General features: G+C 33.7%; 1 protein-coding gene across 1 annotated transcript in view; it reads right to left on the bottom strand.

Annotated features, from left to right (window-relative positions):
• The window catches only part of LOC113555241 (titin), a 102950-nt gene that overhangs the window by 49995 nt on the left and 28455 nt on the right, over window positions 1–24500 (bottom strand). The window contains exons 51-65 of the mRNA XM_026959636.1: window positions 24322–24493; window positions 24067–24253; window positions 23163–23392; window positions 22553–22671; window positions 22300–22456; window positions 22136–22237; window positions 21867–22067; window positions 21563–21793; window positions 21185–21488; window positions 20908–21096; window positions 20682–20845; window positions 18504–18633; window positions 950–12160; window positions 423–725; window positions 55–354 (exon numbers count right to left, since the gene is read on the bottom strand). Of these exons, the coding sequence (XP_026815437.1) occupies window positions 55–354; window positions 423–725; window positions 950–12160; window positions 18504–18633; window positions 20682–20845; window positions 20908–21096; window positions 21185–21488; window positions 21563–21793; window positions 21867–22067; window positions 22136–22237; window positions 22300–22456; window positions 22553–22671; window positions 23163–23392; window positions 24067–24253; window positions 24322–24493 (14000 nt within the window). The remainder of the gene's footprint in view (window positions 1–54; window positions 355–422; window positions 726–949; window positions 12161–18503; window positions 18634–20681; window positions 20846–20907; window positions 21097–21184; window positions 21489–21562; window positions 21794–21866; window positions 22068–22135; window positions 22238–22299; window positions 22457–22552; window positions 22672–23162; window positions 23393–24066; window positions 24254–24321; window positions 24494–24500) is intronic.

Below are 24500 nucleotides of genomic sequence, written 5' to 3'. Positions count from 1 at the left end.
AAATTTAAAAAAATTAACAATTATACATATCATATTATATACAACATTACTTACGAACTATTAAATTTGCTCTACACTCAGCCCTTCCAAATTTATTCGTTGCATTAACTGTGTACGTTGATTCATCAATATCATCAGGATGTACAATTGTAAGTTTAGATTCTCCAGTTTCAGGAATGTAAATTAACAAATGACTGTCATCTGGTGTAATTTCTTCATCATCGCGGCACCATACAACCGTTGGCGATGGAACACCTTTGACTAAGCATGTGAGTACAGTTGTTTCATTGGCTTTCACAACTTTCGGCTTCAACCGTTCTACAAACTTAGGCGCTTCTCCATATTCCTCTTTTTCTGAAATTTTAGAATTTAATTATTTATTATACATTTAATTGAAGTCAAATTTTTTTATGATATATTACCAAATGTAATATGTGCCATGCATTCAGATTTTCCGTGAATATTTACTGCTCTAGCTAGATATGTTGATCGGTCAACATCAATAGGATTTACTAATGTTAAAATGGCTTCACCAGTTTTAGAATCAAACGAAGTTATATACTCGTCGTCATCAGAAATTATTTCTTCATTTTCACGACACCAAATAATTTCAGGTATAGGAATTCCTTTTACAATACACCTTAGTTGAATAGATTTTTTTCCCCGAACTTTTCTAGGTTTAATAGGTTCCATAAAAATTGGAGCTTCACCAATTTCTTCAGAATCTAAAATATTTTAATAAATATTAGAGAAAAATAATTTAAAAATATTTCTAACAACCTATTAATTTCATAAGCATAACAAACCATAATGTAGGAAATGGTTAAAATTATTAGCGCTTATTATAAATGTATTTTAAATATAGATTATATTATGAACAATATTTAGATAAAAACATCACACAAAAATGTTAAACCACTCGAGGACATCACTGAAACTCTAATTCTACCTAACACCACTAGAAGTGCAGTACAAGTTGAGATGCCAGCTGAATTCGTAGCTTGGCAAACATAAACGCCAGCCTGTTCTTCTGTAGGTTTAGAAATCCTTAATGTAGATGTGTTCTCATATACAATAATTTCGTAAACATCAGTTGTTTGTAGTTCACGATCGTCCCGGTACCATTTGACTTCAGGTGAAGGGACTCCCCCCACAGAGCATGTAAAAGCAGTAGGCTTTTCATGTTCTGCTACTAATGGTTGCACTTTTTCAATAAAATAGGGTGCTACAGTTTCATTCTCAGTCACTTTTTGCTCAGGAACTTCCTCACTTCTTTTTATACTAACAATTTCAAGATCTTGCAAAGGGCTATCAACACTTATCGATTTCGGTAAAGGTGACTTTTTGGACTTGGAATTTATATCAATTTTAGGTAAATCACTCATAAAAGGCTTAGGTTTTCCTACTCCATCATCATCAATTTCTTTATTATCTAAAGGTTTTTTTATGGGAATAGGTTTTAATTTTATTTCTTCAGGTATTTCTGGTTCTGGTTTCCCTTGTTTATACTTGAGATTTATATCATTATCTTCAACTGACGGAACAGGCTTTGGTGTTCCAGGTATTATTTTCTTATCAGAAATAGGCTCTTCTTCTTTCTTTATTTTTTTTCTAATATATTTGGGTTTTTTAGTCGGCATTTCTATATCAGGGGAACTATCATTTTTAATCGGTGTTGGCTCACCCTCTTCAAAACTTTCGCCAACTGGTATAGGTTTAAATGGCTCCAATGTAAAATCTTTGTCTTCGGACGGTTTTAAATCAAGTTCTGGTTTAAATTGAGGTTTTTCAATTGGCTTCGGTATATCCACTTTTTCCTCGACTGGTTTTTGAGGTATTTTTTTTAATAACACTTTCTCTTGATCATCATTCTGAGTGGGAATTTTTCCTTTTCCAATAACTAATTTTTTGGGGGTTTCTTCATCTAGAATTTTCTTGTTAAGTGGTTGTATTGGTAAAGACGGTTGTGTTTGCGGTGTTTCCTTTTTATCGTAATGGAAGTCAGTTGGTTCATATTTTTCAAGAATAACTGGTTCTAGTTCAGGAAGGACTAATTTTTTTGGTTTTGTTTTTTTAATTTTCATAGCCTCAGCGTAGTTTCTAGAAAGAACTCCATTGTCTACAAAAACAGGCTCCAACAATGAAATTGTAGGAAAATGTTCATGTGTATTGTATTCAATATTTTTTAAATGAGATTTTAATAGTACTTTTGGGATTTTAACATGGTCGACATCACTCTTTGATTTAGAAGGTGCTTTCTTGAGTTTGATAGTTGCTAATAAAGGTTTATTATCTAACTCAACAGAAACAACTTTAACGGGTTTCACATTAACGGTTACCATTTCTTCGAGTACAGGTTTCTCTTTTACAATAGGTAATGGCTGGGATGTACCGTCATTATCATCTGTTGTTATCTGATGATCAACAGTTTTCACAGGCTTTTTCTTTTTCATTTTTTTCTCTGGTTTAGACCTTAAGTATTGAGGCTTCACTAGTTCATCATCTCTTGGATATTCAAATGGTTCAGGTTTACCCAAATCAATACCTTCTGGTTCTGTCGTAACCGTTGGTTTTTCTATTAAAAATGGTTTTAATTTTATTTCTTCAGGTATTTCTGGTTCTGGTTTCCCTTGTTTATACTTGAGATTTATATCATTATCTTCAACTGATGGAACAGGCTTTGGTGTTCCAGGTATTATTTTCTTATCAGAAATAGGCTCTTCTTCTTTCTTTATTTTTTTTCTAATATATTTGGGTTTTTTAGTCGGCATTTCTATATCAGGGGAACTATCATTTTTAATCGGTGTTGGCTCACCCTCTTCAAAACTTTCGCCAACTGGTATAGGTTTAAATGGCTCTAATGTAAAATCTTTGTCTTCGGACGGTTTTAAATCAGGTTCTGGTTTAAATTGTGGTTTTTCAATTGGCTTCGGTATATCCACTTTCTCCTCGACTGGTTTTTGGGGTATTTTTTTTAATAACACTTTCTCTTCATCATCATTCTGAGTGGGAATTTTTCCTTTTCCAATAACTAATTTTTTTGGGGTTTCTTCATCTAGAATTTTCTTTTTAAGTGGTTGTATTGGTAAAGACGGATGTGTTTGCGGTGTTTCCTTTTTATCGTAATGGAAGTCAGTTGGTTCATACTTTTCAAGAATAACTGGTTCTAGTTCAGGAAGGACTAATTTTTTTGGTTTTGTTTTTTTAATTTTCATAGCCTCAGCATAGTTTCTAGAAAGAACCCCATTGTCTACAAAAACAGGCTCCAACAATGAAATTGTAGGAAAATGTTCATTCGTATTAAGTTCCACTCTATATAAATGAGATTTAAGTTGAACTTTAGGAACTGCTAAAGGTTCCATATCTTTTGTTTTCTTCGGTGAAGCTTTTTTAAGTTTTATTGTAGCAAAAAGTGGTTTATTTTCAACATCTAACGATTTCGGCTGTAGTGTTTTCACTTCTACAACATTCAACTGTTCTTTTTTAGGAGTAAGTGAATGTGTGTCATCCTTAATATCATCACCAACAACATCAGTATCGGTATCCTTACGACCTCTTCTCCAAGGAAGTTCCAATTTTTCACTTAATAATTTCTTTGGGATCTTCTGTTCTGTTATATTTTTAGACTTCAAAGAAATATCTGTAGGGAACTCATCAACCTTGAGAGCAATATTATAATCTGTCAAAACGTCATCCGTAGATTTAAGAATTCCCAAAAGATCCTTTGCGTCTGATACATTAGAACATGGTAGCTCCTCATCATTCAATGCACTAACCTCATCATCGGGGGAAAATTCCTTTTCCTGGTTCATATCTTCATTTAATTGTACATGTTTCTTTTTCTTTTTCACCTTTTCTTTAGGAATTGAAATAACTTTTTGAGCACAAACAATTGCATCCGGCTTATTAGTTGCATCTTCCCTCAACATATCTTCATGCTTCAGGAATCTTATCTTAATAATGGGATGATCATCTACAACGACATTTCCGGTATTCATATCCACAACATCTTGAACAATATGTTTATCAACATTTATATTATCATAATCTGTAACTTTCTCAACTAGTGGGATATCATCCACCACCGGTTTCTTAATTGGTTTAAGCGTGACCTCTTCAACCGATTCTTTGGCCAACGGTTGCTTTTGAGTTTTGGTCTTCTTCAGAGTGACGGTCTCTTCCCTCCATGGCACAGATGGCTTTCTTTGTGGTTCAATAGGCACGTCTTCGACAGGCATATCTTCGACATCTTCAAATGTCGGTTTCTCTTCGACAACCTCGACAGTTTCTTCTACCTCTTCCTTTCCGTCAGTTTTAATTTTCCTGACACGACGCCTTCTTCCTTTTTCCTCTACGGTTTCAACTATTTCAGTTGTTTCAGTCATTGGAGTTTCCTCCGATAATGGGATATCTTCAACCAATGGCTTCTTTATTGGTTTAAGAGTGACCTCTTCAACCGATTCTTTGGCCAACGGTTGCTTTTGAGTTTTGGTCTTCTTCAGAGTGACGGTCTCTTCCCTCCATGGCACAGATGGCTTTCTTTGTGGTTCAGTAGACACAACTTCGACGGGCATATCTTCGACATTTTCAATTGTCGGTTTCTCTTCGACAACCTCGACAGTTTCTTCTACCTCTTCCTTTCCGTCAGTTTTAATTTTCCTGACACGACGTCTTCTTCCTTTTTCCTCTACGGTTTCAACTATTTCAGTTGTTTCTGTCATTGGAGTTTCCTCCGATAATGGGATATCTTCAACCAATGGCTTCTTTATTGGTTTAAGAGTGACCTCTTCAACCGATTCTTTGGCCAACGGTTGCTTTTGAGTTTTGGTCTTCTTTAGAGTGACGGTCTCTTCCCTCCATGGCACAGATGGCTTTCTTTGTGGTTCAGTAGGCACGTCTTCGACGGGCATATCTTCGATTTCTTCAATCGTCGGTTTATGTACGACTTCTTCAACTGTCGGTTTCTCTTCGACAACCTCGACAGTTTCTTCTACCTCTTCCTTTCCGTCAGTTTTAATTTTCCTGACACGACGCCTTCTTCCTTTTTCCTCTACGGTTTCAACTATTTCAGTTGTTTCCGTCATTGGAGTTTCCTCCGATAATGGGATATCTTCAACCAATGGCTTCTTTATTGGTTTAAGAGTGACCTCTTCAACCGATTCTTTGGCCAACGGTTGCTTTTGAGTTTTGGTCTTCTTCAGAGTGACGGTCTCTTCCCTCCATGGCACAGATGGCTTTCTTTGTGGTTCAGTAGGCACGTCTTCGACGGGCATATCTTCGACATTTTCAATTGTCGGTTTCTCTTCGACAACCTCGTCAGTTTCTTCGACCTCTTCCTTTCCGTCAGTTTTAATTTTCCTGACACGACGTCTTCTTCCTTTTTCCACTACGGTTTCAACTATTTCAGTTGATTCTGTCATTGGAGTTTCCTCCGATAATGGGATATCTTCAACCAATGGCTTCCTTATTGGTTTAAGAGTGACCTCTTCAACCGATTCTTTGGCCAACGGTTGCTTTTGAGTTTTGGTCTTCTTTAGAGTGACGGTCTCTTCCCTCCATGGCACAGATGGCTTTCTTTGTGGTTCAGTAGGCACGTCTTCTACGGGCATATCTTCGATTTCTTCAATCGTCGGTTTATGTACCACTTCTTCAACTGTCGGTTTCTCTTCGACAACCTCGACAGTTTCTTCTACCTCTTCCTTTCCGTCAGTTTTAATTTTCCTGACACGACGTCTTCTTCCTTTTTCCTCTACGGTTTCAACTATTTCAGTTGTTTCTGTCATTGGAGTTTCCTCCGATAATGGGATATCTTTAACCAATGGCTTCTTTATTGGTTTAAGTGTGACCTCTTCAACCGATTCTTTGGCCAACGGTTGCTTTTGAGTTTTGGTCTTCTTTAGAGTGACGGTCTCTTCCCTCCATGGCACAGATGGCTTTCTTTGTGGTTCAGTAGGCATGTCTTCTACGGGCATATCTTCGATTTCTTCAATCGTCGGTTTATGTACGACTTCTTCAACTGTCGGTTTCTCTTCGACAACCTCGACAGTTTCTTCTACCTCTTCCTCTCCGTCAGTTTTAATTTTCCTGACACGACGTCTTCTTCCTTTTTCCTCTACGGTTTCAACTATTTCAGTTGTTTCTGCCATTGGAGTTTCCTCCGATAATGGGATATCTTCAACCAATGGCTTCTTTATTGGTTTAAGAGTGACCTCTTCAACCGATTCTTTGGCCAACGGTTGCTTTTGAGTTTTGGTCTTCTTCAGAGTGACGGTCTCTTCCCTCCATGGCACAGATGGCTTTCTTTGTGGTTCAGTAGGCACGTCTTCGACGGGCATATCTTCGACATTTTCAATTGTCGGTTTCTCTTCGACAACCTCGTCAGTTTCTTCGACCTCTTCCTTTCCGTCAGTTTTAATTTTCCTGACACGACGTCTTCTTCCTTTTTCCACTACGGTTTCAACTATTTCAGTTGTTTCTGTCATTGGAGTTTCCTCCGATAATGGGATATCTTCAACCAATGGCTTCCTTATTGGTTTAAGAGTGACCTCTTCAACCGATTCTTTGGCCAACGGTTGCTTTTGAGTTTTGGTCTTCTTTAGAGTGACGGTCTCTTCCCTCCATGGCACAGATGGCTTTCTTTGTGGTTCAGTAGGCACGTCTTCTACGGGCATATCTTCGATTTCTTCAATCGTCGGTTTATGTACCACTTCTTCAACTGTCGGTTTCTCTTCGACAACCTCGACAGTTTCTTCTACCTCTTCCTTTCCGTCAGTTTTAATTTTCCTGACACGACGTCTTCTTCCTTTTTCCTCTACGGTTTCAACTATTTTAGTTGTTTCTGCCATTGGAGTTTCCTCCGATAATGGGATATCTTCAACCAATGGCTTCTTTATTGGTTTAAGAGTGACCTCTTCAACCGATTCTTTGGCCAACGGTTGCTTTTGAGTTTTGGTCTTCTTCAGAGTGACGGTCTCTTCCCTCCATGGCACAGATGGCTTTCTTTGTGGTTCAGTAGGCACGTCTTCGACGGGCATATCCTCGACATTTTCAATTGTCGGTTTCTCTTCGACAACCTCGACAGTTTCTTCTACCTCTTCCTTTCCGTCAGTTTTAATTTTCCTGACACGACGTCTTCTTCCTTTTTCCTCTACGGTTTCAACTATTTCAGTTGTTTCTGTCATTGGAGTTTCCTCCGATAATGGGATATCTTCAACCAATGGCTTCTTTATTGGTTTAAGAGTGACCTCTTCAACCGATTCTTTGGCCAACGGTTGCTTTTGAGTTTTGGTCTTCTTTAGAGTGACGGTCTCTTCCCTCCATGGCACAGATGGCTTTCTTTGTGGTTCAGTAGGCACGTCTTCTACGGGCATATCTTCGATTTCTTCAATCGTCGGTTTATGTACCACTTCTTCAACTGTCGGTTTCTCTTCGACAACCTCGACAGTTTCTTCTACCTCTTCCTTTCCGTCAGTTTTAATTTTCCTGACACGACGCTTTCTTCCTTTTTCCTCTACGGTTTCAACTATTTCAGTTGTTTCTGTCATTGGAGTTTCCTCCGATAATGGGATATCTTTAACCAATGGCTTCTTTATTGGTTTAAGAGTGACCTCTTCAACCGATTCTTTGGCCAACGGTTGCTTTTGAGTTTTGGTCTTCTTTAGAGTGACGGTCTCTTCCCTCCATGGCACAGATGGCTTTCTTTGTGGTTCAGTAGGCACGTCTTCTACGGGCATATCTTCGATTTCTTCAATCGTCGGTTTATGTACGACTTCTTCAACTGTCGGTTTCTCTTCGACAACCTCGACAGTTTCTTCTACCTCTTCCTTTCCGTCAGTTTTAATTTTCCTGACACGACGCCTTCTTCCTTTTTCCTCTACGGTTTCAACTTTTTCAGTTGTTTCCGTCATTGGAGTTTCCTCCGATAATGGGATATCTTCAACCAATGGCTTCTTTATTGGTTTAAGAGTGACCTCTTCAACCGATTCTTTGGCCAACGGTTGCTTTTGAGTTTTGGTCTTCTTTAGAGTGACGGTCTTTTCCCTCCATGGCACAGATGGCTTTCTTTGTGGTTCAGTAGGCACGTCTTCGACGGGCATATCTTCGATTTCTTCAATCGTCGGTTTCTCTTCGACAACCTCGTCAGTTTCTTCGACCTTTTCCTTTCCGTCAGTTTTAATTTTCCTGACACGACGTCTTTTTCCTTTTTCCACTACGGTTTCAACTATTTCAGTTGTTTCTGTCATTGGAGTTTCCTCCGATAATGGGATATCTTCAACCAATGGCTTCTTTATTGGTTTAAGAGTGACCTCTTCAACCGATTCTTTGGCCAACGGTTGCTTTTGAGTTTTGGTCTTCTTTAGAGTGACGGTCTCTTCCGTCCATGGCACAGATGGCTTTCTTTGTGGTTCAGTAGGCACGTCTTCGACGGGCATATCTTCGACATTTTCAATTGTCGGTTTCTCTTCGACAACCTCGTCAGTTTCTTCGACCTCTTCCTTTCCGTCAGTTTTAATTTTCCTGACACGACGTCTTCTTCCTTTTTCCACTACGGTTTCAACTATTTCAGTTGTTTCTGTCATTGGAGTTTCCTCCGATAATGGGATATCTTCAACCAATGGCTTCTTTATTGGTTTAAGAGTGACCTCTTCAACCGATTCTTTGGCCAACGGTTGCTTTTGAGTTTTGGTCTTCTTTAGAGTGACGGTCTCTTCCGTCCATGGCACAGATGGCTTTCTTTGTGGTTCAGTAGGCACGTCTTCGACGGGCATATCTTCGACATTTTCAATTGTCGGTTTCTCTTCGACAACCTCGTCAGTTTCTTCGACCTTTTCCTTTCCGTCAGTTTTAATTTTCCTGACACGACGTCTTTTTCCTTTTTCCACTACGGTTTCAACTATTTCAGTTGTTTCTGTCATTGGAGTTTCCTCCGATAATGGGATATCTTCTACCAATGGCTTCTTTATTGGTTTAAGAGTGACCTCTTCAACCGATTCTTTGGCCAACGGTTGCTTTTGAGTTTTGGTCTTCTTTAGAGTGACGGTCTCTTCCGTCCATGGCACAGATGGCTTTCTTTGTGGTTCAGTAGGCACGTCTTCGACGGGCATATCTTCGACATTTTCAATTGTCGGTTTCTCTTCGACAACCTCGTCAGTTTCTTCGACCTCTTCCTTTCCGTCAGTTTTAATTTTCCTGACACGACGTCTTCTTCCTTTTTCCACTACGGTTTCAACTATTTCAGTTGTTTCTGTCATTGGAGTTTCCTCCGATAATGGGATATCTTCAACCAATGGTTTCTTTATTGGTTTAAGAGTGACCTCTTCAACCGATTCTTTGGCCAACGGTTGCTTTTGAGTTTTGGTCTTCTTTAGAGTGACGGTCTCTTCCGTCCATGGCACAGATGGCTTTCTTTGTGGTTCAGTAGGCACGTCTTCGACGGGCATATCTTCGACATTTTCAATTGTCGGTTTCTCTTCGACAACCTCGTCAGTTTCTTCGACCTCTTCCTTTCCGTCAGTTTTAATTTTCCTGACACGACGTCTTCTTCCTTTTTCCACTACGGTTTCAACTATTTCAGTTGTTTCTGTCATTGGAGTTTCCTCCGATAATGGGATATCTTCAACCAATGGCTTCTTTATTGGTTTAAGAGTGACCTCTTCAACCGATTCTTTGGCCAACGGTTGCTTTTGAGTTTTGGTCTTCTTTAGAGTGACGGTCTCTTCCGTCCATGGCACAGATGGCTTTCTTTGTGGTTCAGTAGGCACGTCTTCGACGGGCATATCTTCGACATTTTCAATTGTCGGTTTCTCTTCGACAACCTCGTCAGTTTCTTCGACCTTTTCCTTTCCGTCAGTTTTAATTTTCCTGACACGACGTCTTTTTCCTTTTTCCACTACGGTTTCAACTATTTCAGTTGTTTCTGTCATTGGAGTTTCCTCCGATAATGGGATATCTTCTACCAATGGCTTCTTTATTGGTTTAAGAGTGACCTCTTCAACCGATTCTTTGGCCAACGGTTGCTTTTGAGTTTTGGTCTTCTTTAGAGTGACGGTCTCTTCCGTCCATGGCACAGATGGCTTTCTTTGTGGTTCAGTAGGCACGTCTTCGACGGGCATATCTTCGACATTTTCAATTGTCGGTTTCTCTTCGACAACCTCGTCAGTTTCTTCGACCTCTTCCTTTCCGTCAGTTTTAATTTTCCTGACACGACGTCTTCTTCCTTTTTCCACTACGGTTTCAACTATTTCAGTTGTTTCTGTCATTGGAGTTTCCTCCGATAATGGGATATCTTCAACCAATGGCTTCTTTATTGGTTTAAGAGTGACCTCTTCAACCGATTCTTTGGCCAACGGTTGCTTTTGAGTTTTGGTCTTCTTTAGAGTGACGGTCTCTTCCGTCCATGGCACAGATGGCTTTCTTTGTGGTTCAGTAGGCACGTCTTCGACGGGCATATCTTCGACATTTTCAATTGTCGGTTTCTCTTCGACAACCTCGTCAGTTTCTTCGACCTCTTCCTTTCCGTCAGTTTTAATTTTCCTGACACGACGTCTTCTTCCTTTTTCCACTACGGTTTCAACTATTTCAGTTGTTTCTGTCATTGGAGTTTCCTCCGATAATGGGATATCTTCAACCAATGGCTTCTTTATTGGTTTAAGAGTGACCTCTTCAACCGATTCTTTGGCCAACGGTTGCTTTTGAGTTTTGGTCTTCTTTAGAGTGACGGTCTCTTCCGTCCATGGGGCTCCTGATTTCTTTTGAGTTTTATTACTGATTTGAGCTAATGGTGCATTAACTACTTCCTTAATTGGTTTTGTTTCTTTTTCATCAATATCTTTATGTATTTGATCATTTTCATTGTTTAGTTGATCTTTATTGTTATAGTTTTTTGTTGGTTTTAGTGTTATATCTTCTACAGTTTTTTTAGTTAAACTCTGTTTTTCAGTAGATGTTTTTTTTAGTTTTACATTTTCTTCTGTCCAAGGGATAGATGTTTTTTTATCTTTCATTTCTTTCAATTCATTTCTTTCTTCTCTTCTTTTTGGTTTATTATTAGTTGTAATACTGTTTTCATCAAGTTTTGATGTTTCAAGTTTTCTTAAATTTATTTTTTCCTCCGTCCAAGGATTAATATGTTTTGTTTTTACTTTTTCTGGTAAGTTTTCGTTTGTTGTTTCCTTTTCATTTTTCAATGTATCCTCATGTTTTGGTGAATAATCATTTTTTGAACAGGTTTTTTCTACATTTGGATTTATTAACCACGGTCTGGTGTTGTAGTCCAGATTTTTAATTAATTGACTTTTTGTTTCAATGTTCTCAATATTTTCAGTTTTTAATTTGGGTTTGTATTCATCTGGGACGATTTCATAATTTTCATGTTGCTGTTCTCCGAAATAAAATTGGTTTTTTTGATTAAGAATTTTATCTTCCGATTTTATGTCTTGTTTAATGATTTTCGTTTTATTTTGTTTTATCAATTCTTCCGATGTTTGTGAAGTTTCCTTTTGTTTTTTATTTTTTAAAATCATTTGTGTTGTTGTTACAAATTTTTCATCTTGTTTTTGTTGCTCTGAAGTATATGGTTGAATTATTTGTTCTTTTTCCATTGTTCGTGTTAATACTTTGTTCAATATATCCTTTGCTAACGATTTATTATTTACTTTTGTTGTATATAATTGTGTTAACTTATTTGTTACCTCGCCAACTATATCATTTTTATCGTTTTCATTTAAACTCACGATATCGCCCTGTTTCATTTTTTTTACCAAAACTTGATTTATTATTTGTTTTGCCTTTTCTACATCTTTAGTATCAATTTTGTTTTGAATTAAAGTAAATATCTGTTCCGTAACGTATGTATATATGAATGTACCTTCTTGTGTTACTGTTATTAAATCACCAATTTCTGTAGGTTCAATGAATACATTCTCTGTAATTAAGCTTTTTGCTTCCACTGATGTTTTTCTTATTCTGTCGATTAAAATTCCTTTTCTCCATGGTAATAGATTATCATTTGTTTCTATCCCCTTTTTATCAGTTTTAATATTTTTAATAGAAGTTTTTAAACCTATTTCTTTTGTTTTTCCTAACCCTTGATTTAGTTGTATACTATCCACTACACCCTTATCGTCAAATGTACCGGTTTTATAAGTAACCCCGCGTTGTCCTGTAAAAACATTATTAGGTGTCTTATATTTTAAATCACAGTTATAGTATGACTGTTGAAATAAAAATAGTAAATTCTTTAAATAGTTTTTATTCTGTGGTTTTTACAATTTGCATCCTACAAATAAATGACTCATTTTATTTGTCTTATTCAGTATCACATGGAATTCATAACTAATTTTAAAACTTAATCTATAATATGTGAGCACTACATTCTTATACTCGAGGTCATCGAGAGTATTGTTTTTTTTTATTATTAGTATATTATTATATTACATATATGTATGTTTGAACATTATGTTATATACAGAATTTTTTGAAATTTGGCAATTGTAAAATCTATTTATTTTTGTTCTACAATAAATTAAATTAAAATGTTCATTTAATATAACAATACTATCATTTTCGTGGATTATTTTTTTCCACAATTTTACGTTTGTGTTGAGGATTTTTTTATTCCTTTTAAACTCAAGATAAATTGGCTAACACAAAATAAGTGTAAAAATATGGATCAACGGTAAAAAATGTGATATATTTTTTTAATTGTCATAAAGTTATTTTCATAACTCGTAAAGATGATAATATACTTTTTAAGTCATATATGTTGCTATAAACACAACAGCTAAAATTGTTCATTTAATTTGTTTATAAAAATATATAAATTAATAATATATATTTTACAATAAATAATTATTTTCTATGATGCAAGAAAATAGTATTGTATTATACTCAAATGTCTACTATAAATGTGATAAAGGATGATGATTTAGATAATTAACCATTAAAAACTGTGCCAATTTTTTAAAATATTCTTTGGTATTCTATATCTAATTAATTTATTATAATAACTTCGTTGCTTTAAACATACATATTATAAGACTATGAATGTAACTTAAAAATTATATATTTTGAATATTGTTTTTGATACATGTCTGACACTTGTATTTTATAACTTTTAATATAATATATTAAATATCAAACTTTATTCTAATAACCATACTAGTATAGTTATAAATATTACCATAAATAGAAGTAAAATATTGTCGTAGTTAATTGTCACATATGGAAACGTTTTGGGTGTTTTGTTCTAAAATATACATATATAGTACTTAATGCTTAATAAAATAACTAAGTAATAAATTAATTTATAACTCAAAGGCAGCCAAATGTATTTGGCATATGGAACAATGACGGTTCATCGACATAATTGTTATATGATTAGTTTGGCATTCAAATTATTAATATTATAATAGGTTTTTTCTGGTTTATTTCTTCTTGGTAGGAGTTCAAATCCAACGGCGGCATGTTGAAGGTTTCATCGATGTAACGTACGTGTAGTGGCCCCCCAAGTGTGATGAAAGAGTTATTATTGCTAACCGAGAAGGGGAGATGCTACAGATGCCAACGTGCTACTGTATAACAGTACGGTTTAAGGCTTCTGTCAAAAACGTTCATACAAGTGCGGCAAGAAAACAAGATTTATAAAACAATATTTCTATCTACTGCTACTACTATATTATATAATGTGAGTAACATAATTATATTGAATAATAATATAATATAATTTGTAAAATTTAATTATTTCAAATAAACAAGAAAATTGTATATTTTTTATTATTAATACTAAGCCGTAGCAAAACTTTTTTGATTATCGTGTTTTTTATATATACATATATAAATTTAATAACGCTAACTTATAGCTAACTAAAATTATAATTGCTTTATTAATCAACCTTTTAACTGTGTATGTATGATTTGACTAAGTCTTATTATTTAATAATATACAATTGGTAGGTAACATGACAAATTAATTATATAATCAAATTATACAGAAAAATATGATCAATACAAAATACATATAAATACATTTAAAAATAATTGCATCACTCCGCTCAGAATCTAAAATACAGTTTAATATGATGGATAATAAATATCGATGTAAGCTAAGTGAAAAAAATAATTCCCATCTAAATGTATTTCAAAAATATTCAATTTCAAAAAAATATTTTATTGTAATCAAATAATCTTGACAAAATAAGTATGATTTCGAATTTATTATAATTTATTATTCGAATAATAATTAAATATCTATGCACGAAAAACACTAATTCTCAATATAATCTGATAAAATTTGTATACACGCTACAGTTCAGACATTTAACTTAGAGCCTATGTATAACTTTGAACTGTATCAATAAAATAACTAAATGTTTTATTTGTAAAAAAAGCATAAATAAACAACAATGATCTAACGTACGAATCTGTACTTGGCTCCTTGTATAATTTATAACATATATTTATATCTATATACAATGTTGTGTCGTGTGTTTGATCGGGATTATCAAGGCCATACAATTATAATATACACATAAATAGACCTAGTTATCACTAACTGACTAATATAATATAAATAGCTAATACTATTGATTAAATATATTTAAGAGAATTTAATCCGTATGTGTTATCTGTTTCAATTTAAAGGTAAAAACATTATATGTTATCTCTAGCGGATTATACAATATTTTAAGCAAATAATAAATATATATAATACTACTAAAATATAAAAATGTTCATTGATTACTTAAATATTGAAATATCCTGAAAAATACCCGCTTTAATATTAAAGCTAACAAAACAAAATCGGTTCTATTGAAAGCAAATTTGCCATATTGTACGTTTGTACAATAGAGACAACACATACTGGTGTAACTGTAGCATTCTCTTAAGTCTTAATCAATGCTAATAGTGCTAATACATAAACTTAAAATTAAACAGCAGGTCGTATATCTTAAAAAATCTGTTGTAAATGTATGTTGTATTGTTGTAATACATTATAAGTTATGACCACGATAAAAAAAAAACAATTATTACGTATGTTTAATAAAAAAAAAATAAGAATAACAAAGCACGCATCATGTTTATTAATAAATCAGAAATTGCTATAAAGTAATGTAAACGCGAGTACGGAAAGATTCGCATTAGATTCGCATTAGTCACGCACGGCGTAACGTACCAATTAAATCAAACTCATTTTACGGCCAGGTAACCCACGAGCTTTTTTGAGAAAACTTGAAACGATCGTGTAAGTCACGGACTCTCCCTCGAATATATAATTCGTCTGTTTGATGTGTAATGCGACTGTGAGAAAATAACTATTTTTAAACGGATTTCAATGTTTATGGCGTTTTGGCAATCCGCGTAATCTTTGGGCGGTGGACCTGGGAATCCCGATTTTTCCGAAACGCGTATGTCGGTGTGCATGACCCGGTTACGTGTATATACTACATTATAGGTACCACGCCAGGTAACCACACGACCCGCCCGGCTAAAAATAATACCATGACGGGACGACACACGCACGGCTATTGCGTATAGGTATGGCCATATGACCATATACGTCCGCAATTATCGTAACTTGGATGATGATAAATAACATTTATCTCAGGCGAAAGGCAATCGTGGACACCGTCGACCCGAACCGCGGCGATCCCCCGACGTCACGCGTCATCGCAGCAATACGAATATTATTATTGTTTTACAATAGGCCGAGGCCACATTGCGAAACTAGTTTTTCACTACAACGGTCCATCGTTGGTCTTATTTGTTACAGACTCGCTGCAGATCCGCTGTGCGTTCGACCAGTTCGCGGATGACTACATCTCGGTTGGCAGCCCGCAAGAACGTTTCGGCGAGTCATTGTTGTACCACATTGGCATATTGTGTTCTAAATATATATATATATATATATATATTTATATATGAATCATATGTTTGTGTACACATAAAATATTATATTGTTTTTTTTTCTAAATCTTTTTTTCCGAAAATAAAACCACACACATTTCGTTTGTATTATGTTATGTTTTTCCAATGATAACGATCGCTTGTTGTGGTCTTGGTGTCTGTTAAAAGTTTATTCCATCGCATGATATTTTTTTTAAACACTCTCTATGCAGCGGCGACGGTATAGCAGTGGCAGTGATGGCGGAGGCGGCGGCAGTTCGAGTAGTCAGTGCGTCTCCTGCAGCTGCAGATGTAGGTACAGGCGGGCCTTGAGGATTCGTCGTCGGTTTTTTTTTCTCTCTTTTCAGGGTCATAAATCATTTTTTTCCTCTCTCTTGAAGCTTATCCTGTGATTCATCGCCGCATACAGATGTCACACGGCCGTCGTTACGGCAATCAATTAGAATCGCCAAAGGACTGACGCGTGCCAAATGTAAAATCAACATAATGTTGTGTGTTTTAATTATAAACGACCGTGTGATTAGGTATAAAAATCGGAGTTAAAAAATTTTCCCTCGGTAAAAAAGTGCCACCGTCGTATATATGTTTTTTCTTTCCACTGCGCGCACGTGTATGAACTGTGTATACTCTACACACACACACACGCACACACACACACACCAAAGAATTTCCATAAATAGTGACTCGACGAGGGTTGTGCGCACGTCACAAGGCAGTCCCGAGCACCACCAGCCGGTTCAGAAATAGATTGCCCTAACAATAATACAGTATTATTTCTTTTTCCCTCTCTCTTTATCTCAGCGTCCCTATCAGCTCTGTATCTGTCTGTCTCATTGTCTCTCTCTCTCACACACATACACACACACACACACACACACACACACACCACACACATACACATACACACATAGTCGCTCACCATTACTGTCAGCTCCACTCCCACACAAAAGTTTCCTGTCTTTACACGTTTCCCCCTTGGCGGATTACCGTAAAAAACACAGCGTACAACAACTGCGGTTAAATTATGGTCCCGATAATTAAATGGCATTGCTTTCGTATTTAAATATACACACCGATTTGCGGAATCGTCGAGTGCAAAATACTACGGACAGTGGCAAAAAAGGAAATTTTCCTAGACACGACGACGCAGCTGCGGCGATCGGTTGAGCAAATTCCGTAAAGCCGCGGCACAAACAGATTCGTGTGTGGTCGTATTGATTTTTGATCTTCTCAATTATTACTATTATTATTATTGACGTGGTATGTGGTATACCAGGCGCTTACTATGATTAGATGTTTGTTTTGCGATTCAGCATTTCCCGGCATTTTAGCCAAAGTTCAAGATTTTTTATGGTTCTTTAGTCGTAAAACGTTTTTACATCGTGGACACGTAGTCGAAAATAGATCTGTTGATGACGAACAGCGTATAATAGTCATTGTATTAAGACATTCAATAAGAAAAAACACGTACAATACATTAAGGGGTCGGCGGTCTCGCTCTTATACAAACACACTGATTCAATTTTTTTTTTTTTTAACCATTGCAATGATGCCTTTTGGTTTGTATGTTTTTCTGTAAACGTAATGGTGCTACAACATTCGATGTTTCTGCAATATTTTTTGACACGAGGTTTATCCGCAGACAAATCCTGCTGTACCAATATTTTCTATTTTGTAACATAGTTTAAAATTCTAACTCAAAATCATTGTATATAATTATAAAAGGACGGACTTTTCGGTTGCAAATCTGTTACTAGTTAGTAAAATATGCTAATAACTAAGAACAAAAAATCCGACGTACATTTGTAAATACCTCGAAGGTTTCACGGGTCGGCCAGAAAAAAGGAAATATAGTCTAATCAATTTCTTATTTCAGTTTTGCAACCGAACTGTTGATGGTTTATACTCCATTAACACTACTTATTGACTAAATTACAGGATACATAAGTACTTGCATTCAATAGACGTTTATTAAACATAATAATGTAATATTTGTTAATACAATTTATTATATAATCGCACCAGCTTAAATAATTTAATAAATATAATATGATTAGGTATATAAAAACAAAATAAAAATCAGGTTAAAAATGAAAAATACATTTGATAACAATAACTATAGCCGCGAAAGCTATTAAAATAAATAAGACAAAATTATTGGAGCACAATTATAATTAAAACTAATAAATAAATAATAAGAAATAACTTGTATGGCACTTGATAAGTATTCCTGGGTTAAAACGAAGCCTAAACACTGAGCTACATAATCATTTTCTGTATCGGCATTATTGAAACAATAAATAGCACTCAACTTCACGGATTGATTAAAAAAAGAGAGAGATAAAGAGAGAATAAACAAATAATACCTAAAGCATATTATTCCCTAAAGAAAATGATTGTTCTTAAATTATTATTTGAAAGCACAGGTAGCATTTCCATATGTGACTTATCGATAATATTTTAATTCTAAAACGGACAGTATATATATATATATATATATATCCGTGTGTGTGTTTAAATATATCGTGTATTATAAATATATATACTATACAAATATATATTTGCTTATATAATTATACGTAATCGTGATTATTTCTTACTTTTCACCGTAAGTTTGGCCGAAGTCTCTACTTGTCCAGCGCTATTTGTGGCACGACACGTGAACACACCAGAATCTTCTTCATATGTCGATGTTATCAACAGAACGGCCATGTTACCTTCATACATCATCTGTAATCATGCATAAATAATTTGCATAAATACCAACACAAAATTTAATATTAAATAAATCAAGAAACTAAATAATCTGATAATTGCCATGATGTACCATTTATTATATTTTAGATTATATACAATTATATACAATAATTTCATACATTATAACCGTGTCAGATCAAACGATGACTAACGGAAGTCACGTTTAGTGTAAAACCAATTTTGATAGTTTTGCATATCACTAATGATACTTTAAATGTGTTTTTGGTTGGGGTCTATGTACACGATAAATAATTGAAAACTTTGAAGATAATTTTGGATAGCAGATTGGATCTAGATTTTTCTATAAATATCGTTAAGAAATCTATAACCAAGTAAAAATGTTTGACAATTTGATACGATGTTCCACATAAGTTGATCATCGACCAATTAAAGAACATAGACAATTAATAATCCCAATATTTTTTATACGCATATAAATTTAAAATGTTGACAATATTTATTAAAATCTCGAACATTTCAAATTATTTTGTTGTATGAATTTATAAAAATATTTCTTTTAATGTCTAAGATTTGAAAATTGAATATAAGTTAGTTACTTGAAATCGTTTAAATGTTTATATTATCATTTTCTATACAAAATACAATTGAACAAGCGTTCAAACATCAAATTTTAATAAACTTCCTCAAAATCAAGAAAATGTTCAAATTGTTTTGTAGTTAAAAATTTTAAGTATATAAAGTGTACATTTTTCATAGCAAAGACTTGGACATTTATACAAAGTTTCTCATAAGTAATTCATACTGAAACCAAAAAAACGAATATATATTTTATATAACTTTTTTCATATACACTTCAAGTTCAGATTTGAATGAAATTACATATTTAAACTTTTTTAACAATGAGTTATGAAATTATCATTATTTTATTATAGTTCAAAAACATTATTCGTGTGGACAAAAAACTTACTCCTGTATTATTATACCTAGTTATTTTTACACACAATAATATTTTCAAATTCAATATTTTCAGTAAAAATTAAACCAACCTACCGTACTAACCGGTACTAACTAGTACCGTAATACTAGTAGAAAAAAATTACTTGAATAACAATATAAAAAGCATAATATAAAATATATTAATTATTAAACGATATAGCCATATAGGCTAAGACCGTCTACGCTCAGAAGCATTGTTCTTGTATAACTATAATTTAATTAAAATTTAAAACATGTGATTCACTCGATACCTACCGATACAATAGAATGATATCCAATTGTCGACTATTTTTTTAGTTATATACCTGTATATATATATATATTTAAGATTCCGATAGAAGTTAATAGAACTTAGTACCTAGATTACATAGGTTTTACAATAAATTGTACTTTTTGGGAGATTGGAGGGATACTACTTGGGTCACAAAACTAATCTGTTTAACTTTTATCATAAAGATTAATAAATCTAATAAGCTTTGATTGCACCTAAATACTAAATGGGATAAAAAATATAATACTATAAAAAACATGAAGTATAGTTACATAATAGGTAGATTAATAATTTAACATAAATAGTATAGTAACTTCAAAAATGTTTAAAAATTTCACAGTTAACTTCGGAAATCAAAAACGAAAAAAAAACAATAAATCAAGTATTATAATTAAAAATTGTATTCATTTTTAAGTACAAAAAAAATTATCAAATTCTTACACTTTAGTTAAAACTTTAACTTTAAACGCTCATATAAAAAATCATTAATTAGTTTTATATATTTTAATTGTTTTAAAAACAACTTATGAAAAACCTTGCATTAAATTGTCAATATTTTACTCACAAGCAACAATTTTATCATACATGATAACATAATGTACTTTAGTCATCATTTAATTGTAAAACAAATGCATTCATTCCTCCACTCAAAATTAATAACCGTATTCATAGCGTTAGGTTAGGTAATCAACGCCTATTTAATTAGTCCTTTAAATATTTATGAACCCATACATGTTTATTTTATTTTTTATCATATTTCATATCATTCGAATTTAAGACAATTAAAACTAACCTTAAAATCTGGTGTTTCGGGAATAAGTATTCCTTCTCTGAACCATTGTACAGACGGTGACGGTTGTCCCGACACTTGCGTGCGGAACTGAGCCGCATTACCTTCTGGAACGATGACATCTCTCATCGGACTCAAGGTTGGAGCTATGTCTTGATTTTCGGGTACTGAAACATTATTATATAATTTATTAAATTTTATTCACTCGGAAAAATGTTTCATCACTTACCAATGACTTTCAAATTAGCTGACAGGACAGCCTGACCACCAGCATTCGAAACTAGACATTTGTACGTGCCTTCGTCCTCTGGGAACACTTCGGATATATGAAGTGATACAGTTTCTCCATCTTGCGTCATGCGGAAATATTTTGATGGTTTAATCACTTTATCGCCTTTTTGCCATTTTATGGTTATTGCTATAATAGTTATAATAATAACAATATAAATATATAAATACAAGGTGATCACCTTAATATTCTTTTTTTTCTTTTTTTTATGACTTACGAGGTTGTCCAGAAATTTTACAGCTGAACGTCACAGGTTGTCCCTCGTGAATCACTTGTCCGGACAACGGTTGAGTGATTGTTGGTGCTTGTTCTTTTCCACTAGGTTTTGATTTAGGCTTATCCTTCTGTTCCAAGGGTTGAACAACCAACTGAGCTTCACACCTCGCTTCACCAGAATTGTTAATAGCTACACACTCATAGGTTCCGCTATCTTCAGTAACCGACTCGATGATCAAGAGCGTGTATTGATTATCTTCATCCACCGTTTTGTAACGAATGTCCTGGCTGATTTTCTTTCCATTCTGTTTTTAAATAAAATTTAAATCGTTTTTAAAAACACAGATTTTTTTAAACTACCACAATTATTTAAATATACCTTTAACCAATATACGTCCAGTGGCTTATTAGCGCTGATTTTAACGTCAAATCTGACTAATTGACCGGCTTTCACGACTGATCCTTGCATAGTACTAAGGAAGCTCGGTGGACCGGGTCCTTTCCTGCCAACTTGTTTACGTTCTTCGACAAGTAAATTAGCACTGCATTTTGCCTTGCCACCTCTGTTCTCTGCGATGACAGCAAACACACCAGAGTCTTCCATAAATACCTTAAAATCAAAATAGTATTAAATAATATCCAAATCAATTTGTCCCGCTTATATATTAAATATGGATTATTACTTGTCTAATAACTAGTATGGACTTCGTACTAAACGTGTGTATTTGGAAGTCAGGTGAGTTTTGGATTAAAAAGTCTTCTCGATACCATTTGATCGTGGGTAATGGTTCACCGTCGAATTCAACCTCAAAACGCGCTTGGTCCTGTTCGAATGCACGGCAGGGTTGAATTTTGGTTGTAAATATTGGCGGTTTAGACGGCTCCTTGGAAAAATAATATAATACCAACATATATAAAATATTCATATTATAATTTGTGTTTATTTTCTTACAACTTTTCCTTGAACTACCCTTTCTTGGTTTTTACGTGTGTGTTCAACTTCAGTTGTCTCAGTGGCAGTAATTTTTCTTCGTATTTCTTTATCGCCTTGTATCTATGTAATAAATGGGAATAATTATTCGAAGGTTAATTTAAATTTTTTTAATTTACACTCACTTCTTTTTGAGTTTGCTGCTGTTTTGCTACATGAATTTCTTTTCCGTGTACAGACGATTCAGACGGATCCGGTATTATTTGTGGACTTTGATCACCCCGTGCTTTAAGTAACTTTGTTGTTTGCCAAGGCATTAATTCTTCTTTTTTATCTCTAACTCTAAACAGAATAAATTTCATTTTATAGTAAATCGTATTATATTTATATAGTACTTTAGAGTTAATTATTAATAATAATTAATAATAATGGCCTTACAAAGATTCTTCGTAATTTTTAGACATATTTTTAGTAGTTTTCAACTTCTCGCCTGCAATTGATACTTGATGATTAGCTTCTCTGATTCTTGCTTCTTTTATCACTTGATCTCCTTCCAACTATAAACCAAATTAAGAAATTGTAATAAAAAAAATTAATTAATTAAAAATATGTTCAAATGATTGTTTGTTATCCAAGCGTATACGCTTAATTCTATAAAAATAATTAATATACCTAACCATTCTTTTAATAATAATTTAATAAAATACCATAAAGTTAATATAAAATAAAAATATTGAAAACCCAAATCTTTTCAATATTATTTTATATTTAGTGATTAATTATGGTGGCTAGTTATTTTATAAATTACTGATCATAAAAAGTCTAATCTTTCATCAATATTTCAAATAATATAGTATACGTAGTATACATGTATAATATTGTATGATATACAATTTAGGTACCAAATAATAGAACATTGTATTTCAATTTATTTTAGTTAATTCTAATTACTTTAGGCTTTAGAGTTGGTATAAAACATGATAATGTTTAAGCAAAAAGATATAAATGTTCTAATTTATTAGTGGTACATATATAACATTTTACTTACTTTACTCAATTTATTATAATAATCCTCATTTTTTTTTTGTTTTACAGTTTCAGTCCATTCCGGTTTTGAATCATTTAATTGTTTTTGTTTCATTTGATCACCAACCGTTGATATAATCATATTACTATAATCAACATTTTGAACATTTGATGCTCTATCAGTAAACACTTTTTCTAGTTCATTCTCTTTAAGATCTCTTTGATACTGCACCAAATCACTGTCGTACCATGCTAAACATAAATTTCAATTACAATTTGTCTTCATACATTTGTCAAGTATTGGATAGGTACATTCATGCAATACACTTACATTTTAATAAACTAAATATTAAAAAAAACTTACAAAATACTATATACAAAATGAAATAATGAGTATTCAAAACAAACAAAATGTTATGAGTTTAAAAATTCTTAAAATGTTTATAATAAGCAATCAAATATTAAAAAGCTTTGTTATTGTACAGTTTATTGTATACTACACAATATATGAAGTATTATTAAATTACATTAAAATTTAAAAAAAAAAACAACACAATACCTGATTCAATACTCCAAAAATTGAAATGCTGTAGATAGTTAGTAGAAGCTACGAAGAATTCCTCTTGACAAGCCAATTTACCATGTTAGAAAAGCCATATATAGTTGGATATAAAGGATAAGGATTGAAGAAGTCTGTGTATTTATGAGTTTGTGTTGTGCATATGTGTGGAAATATTTTGTTTTAATATTAGAACTACATACTTGAATATTATTAATTATTATAGCATTATTTACCTCCAAGACTTACACAGTGCATAGCCTATTTTGACATAGGTACTTTATAAATTATAACGTTCACAATCATAAAAAAGTAATATAAAGCGTTTTCCATTGTTTTTTTAGAATTAAATCATATTTATACTTACGTCTAGGTGAGTTTTTCAAAACTCCTCTGTAATCGTCATGTCTTGAATTCACTATGAGCATTGTTTCCACGCGAGTCTCTCCACATGCATTTCTAGCAATAACTTCAACTTTACCATGGTCATATTGCCTTGTCTTTGGTATGTCAAGATGCCACATTCCATCGTAATTTAATTTGTATCTCATTCCCTATAATAAACCGTTTATTTATATTAACTAACAAATTTGACAAACCCAAATATTTCTTTAAGACTTACATTCACCACAGTGTTTCCATTGACTAGCCACATAACTCTTGGTCTTGGGAAACCAGTTACTCTACAACAGAATCTAGCCCAATCACCTTCACATACAGTGACAGGTTCTGGTTTGCTTACAAATTGTGGAGGTTCTCTACGTTTTTCTTCTTCTTCTTTCATTTCAGGTGTTCTAAAAA

This window comes from Rhopalosiphum maidis, chromosome 2 (assembly GCF_003676215.2).
Source record: "Rhopalosiphum maidis isolate BTI-1 chromosome 2, ASM367621v3, whole genome shotgun sequence".
Classification (NCBI taxonomy): Eukaryota; Metazoa; Arthropoda; class Insecta; order Hemiptera; family Aphididae; genus Rhopalosiphum; species Rhopalosiphum maidis.
Note: the sequence above shows the minus strand (reverse complement) of the source record. Positions and strands in the feature narration are given on the sequence as shown.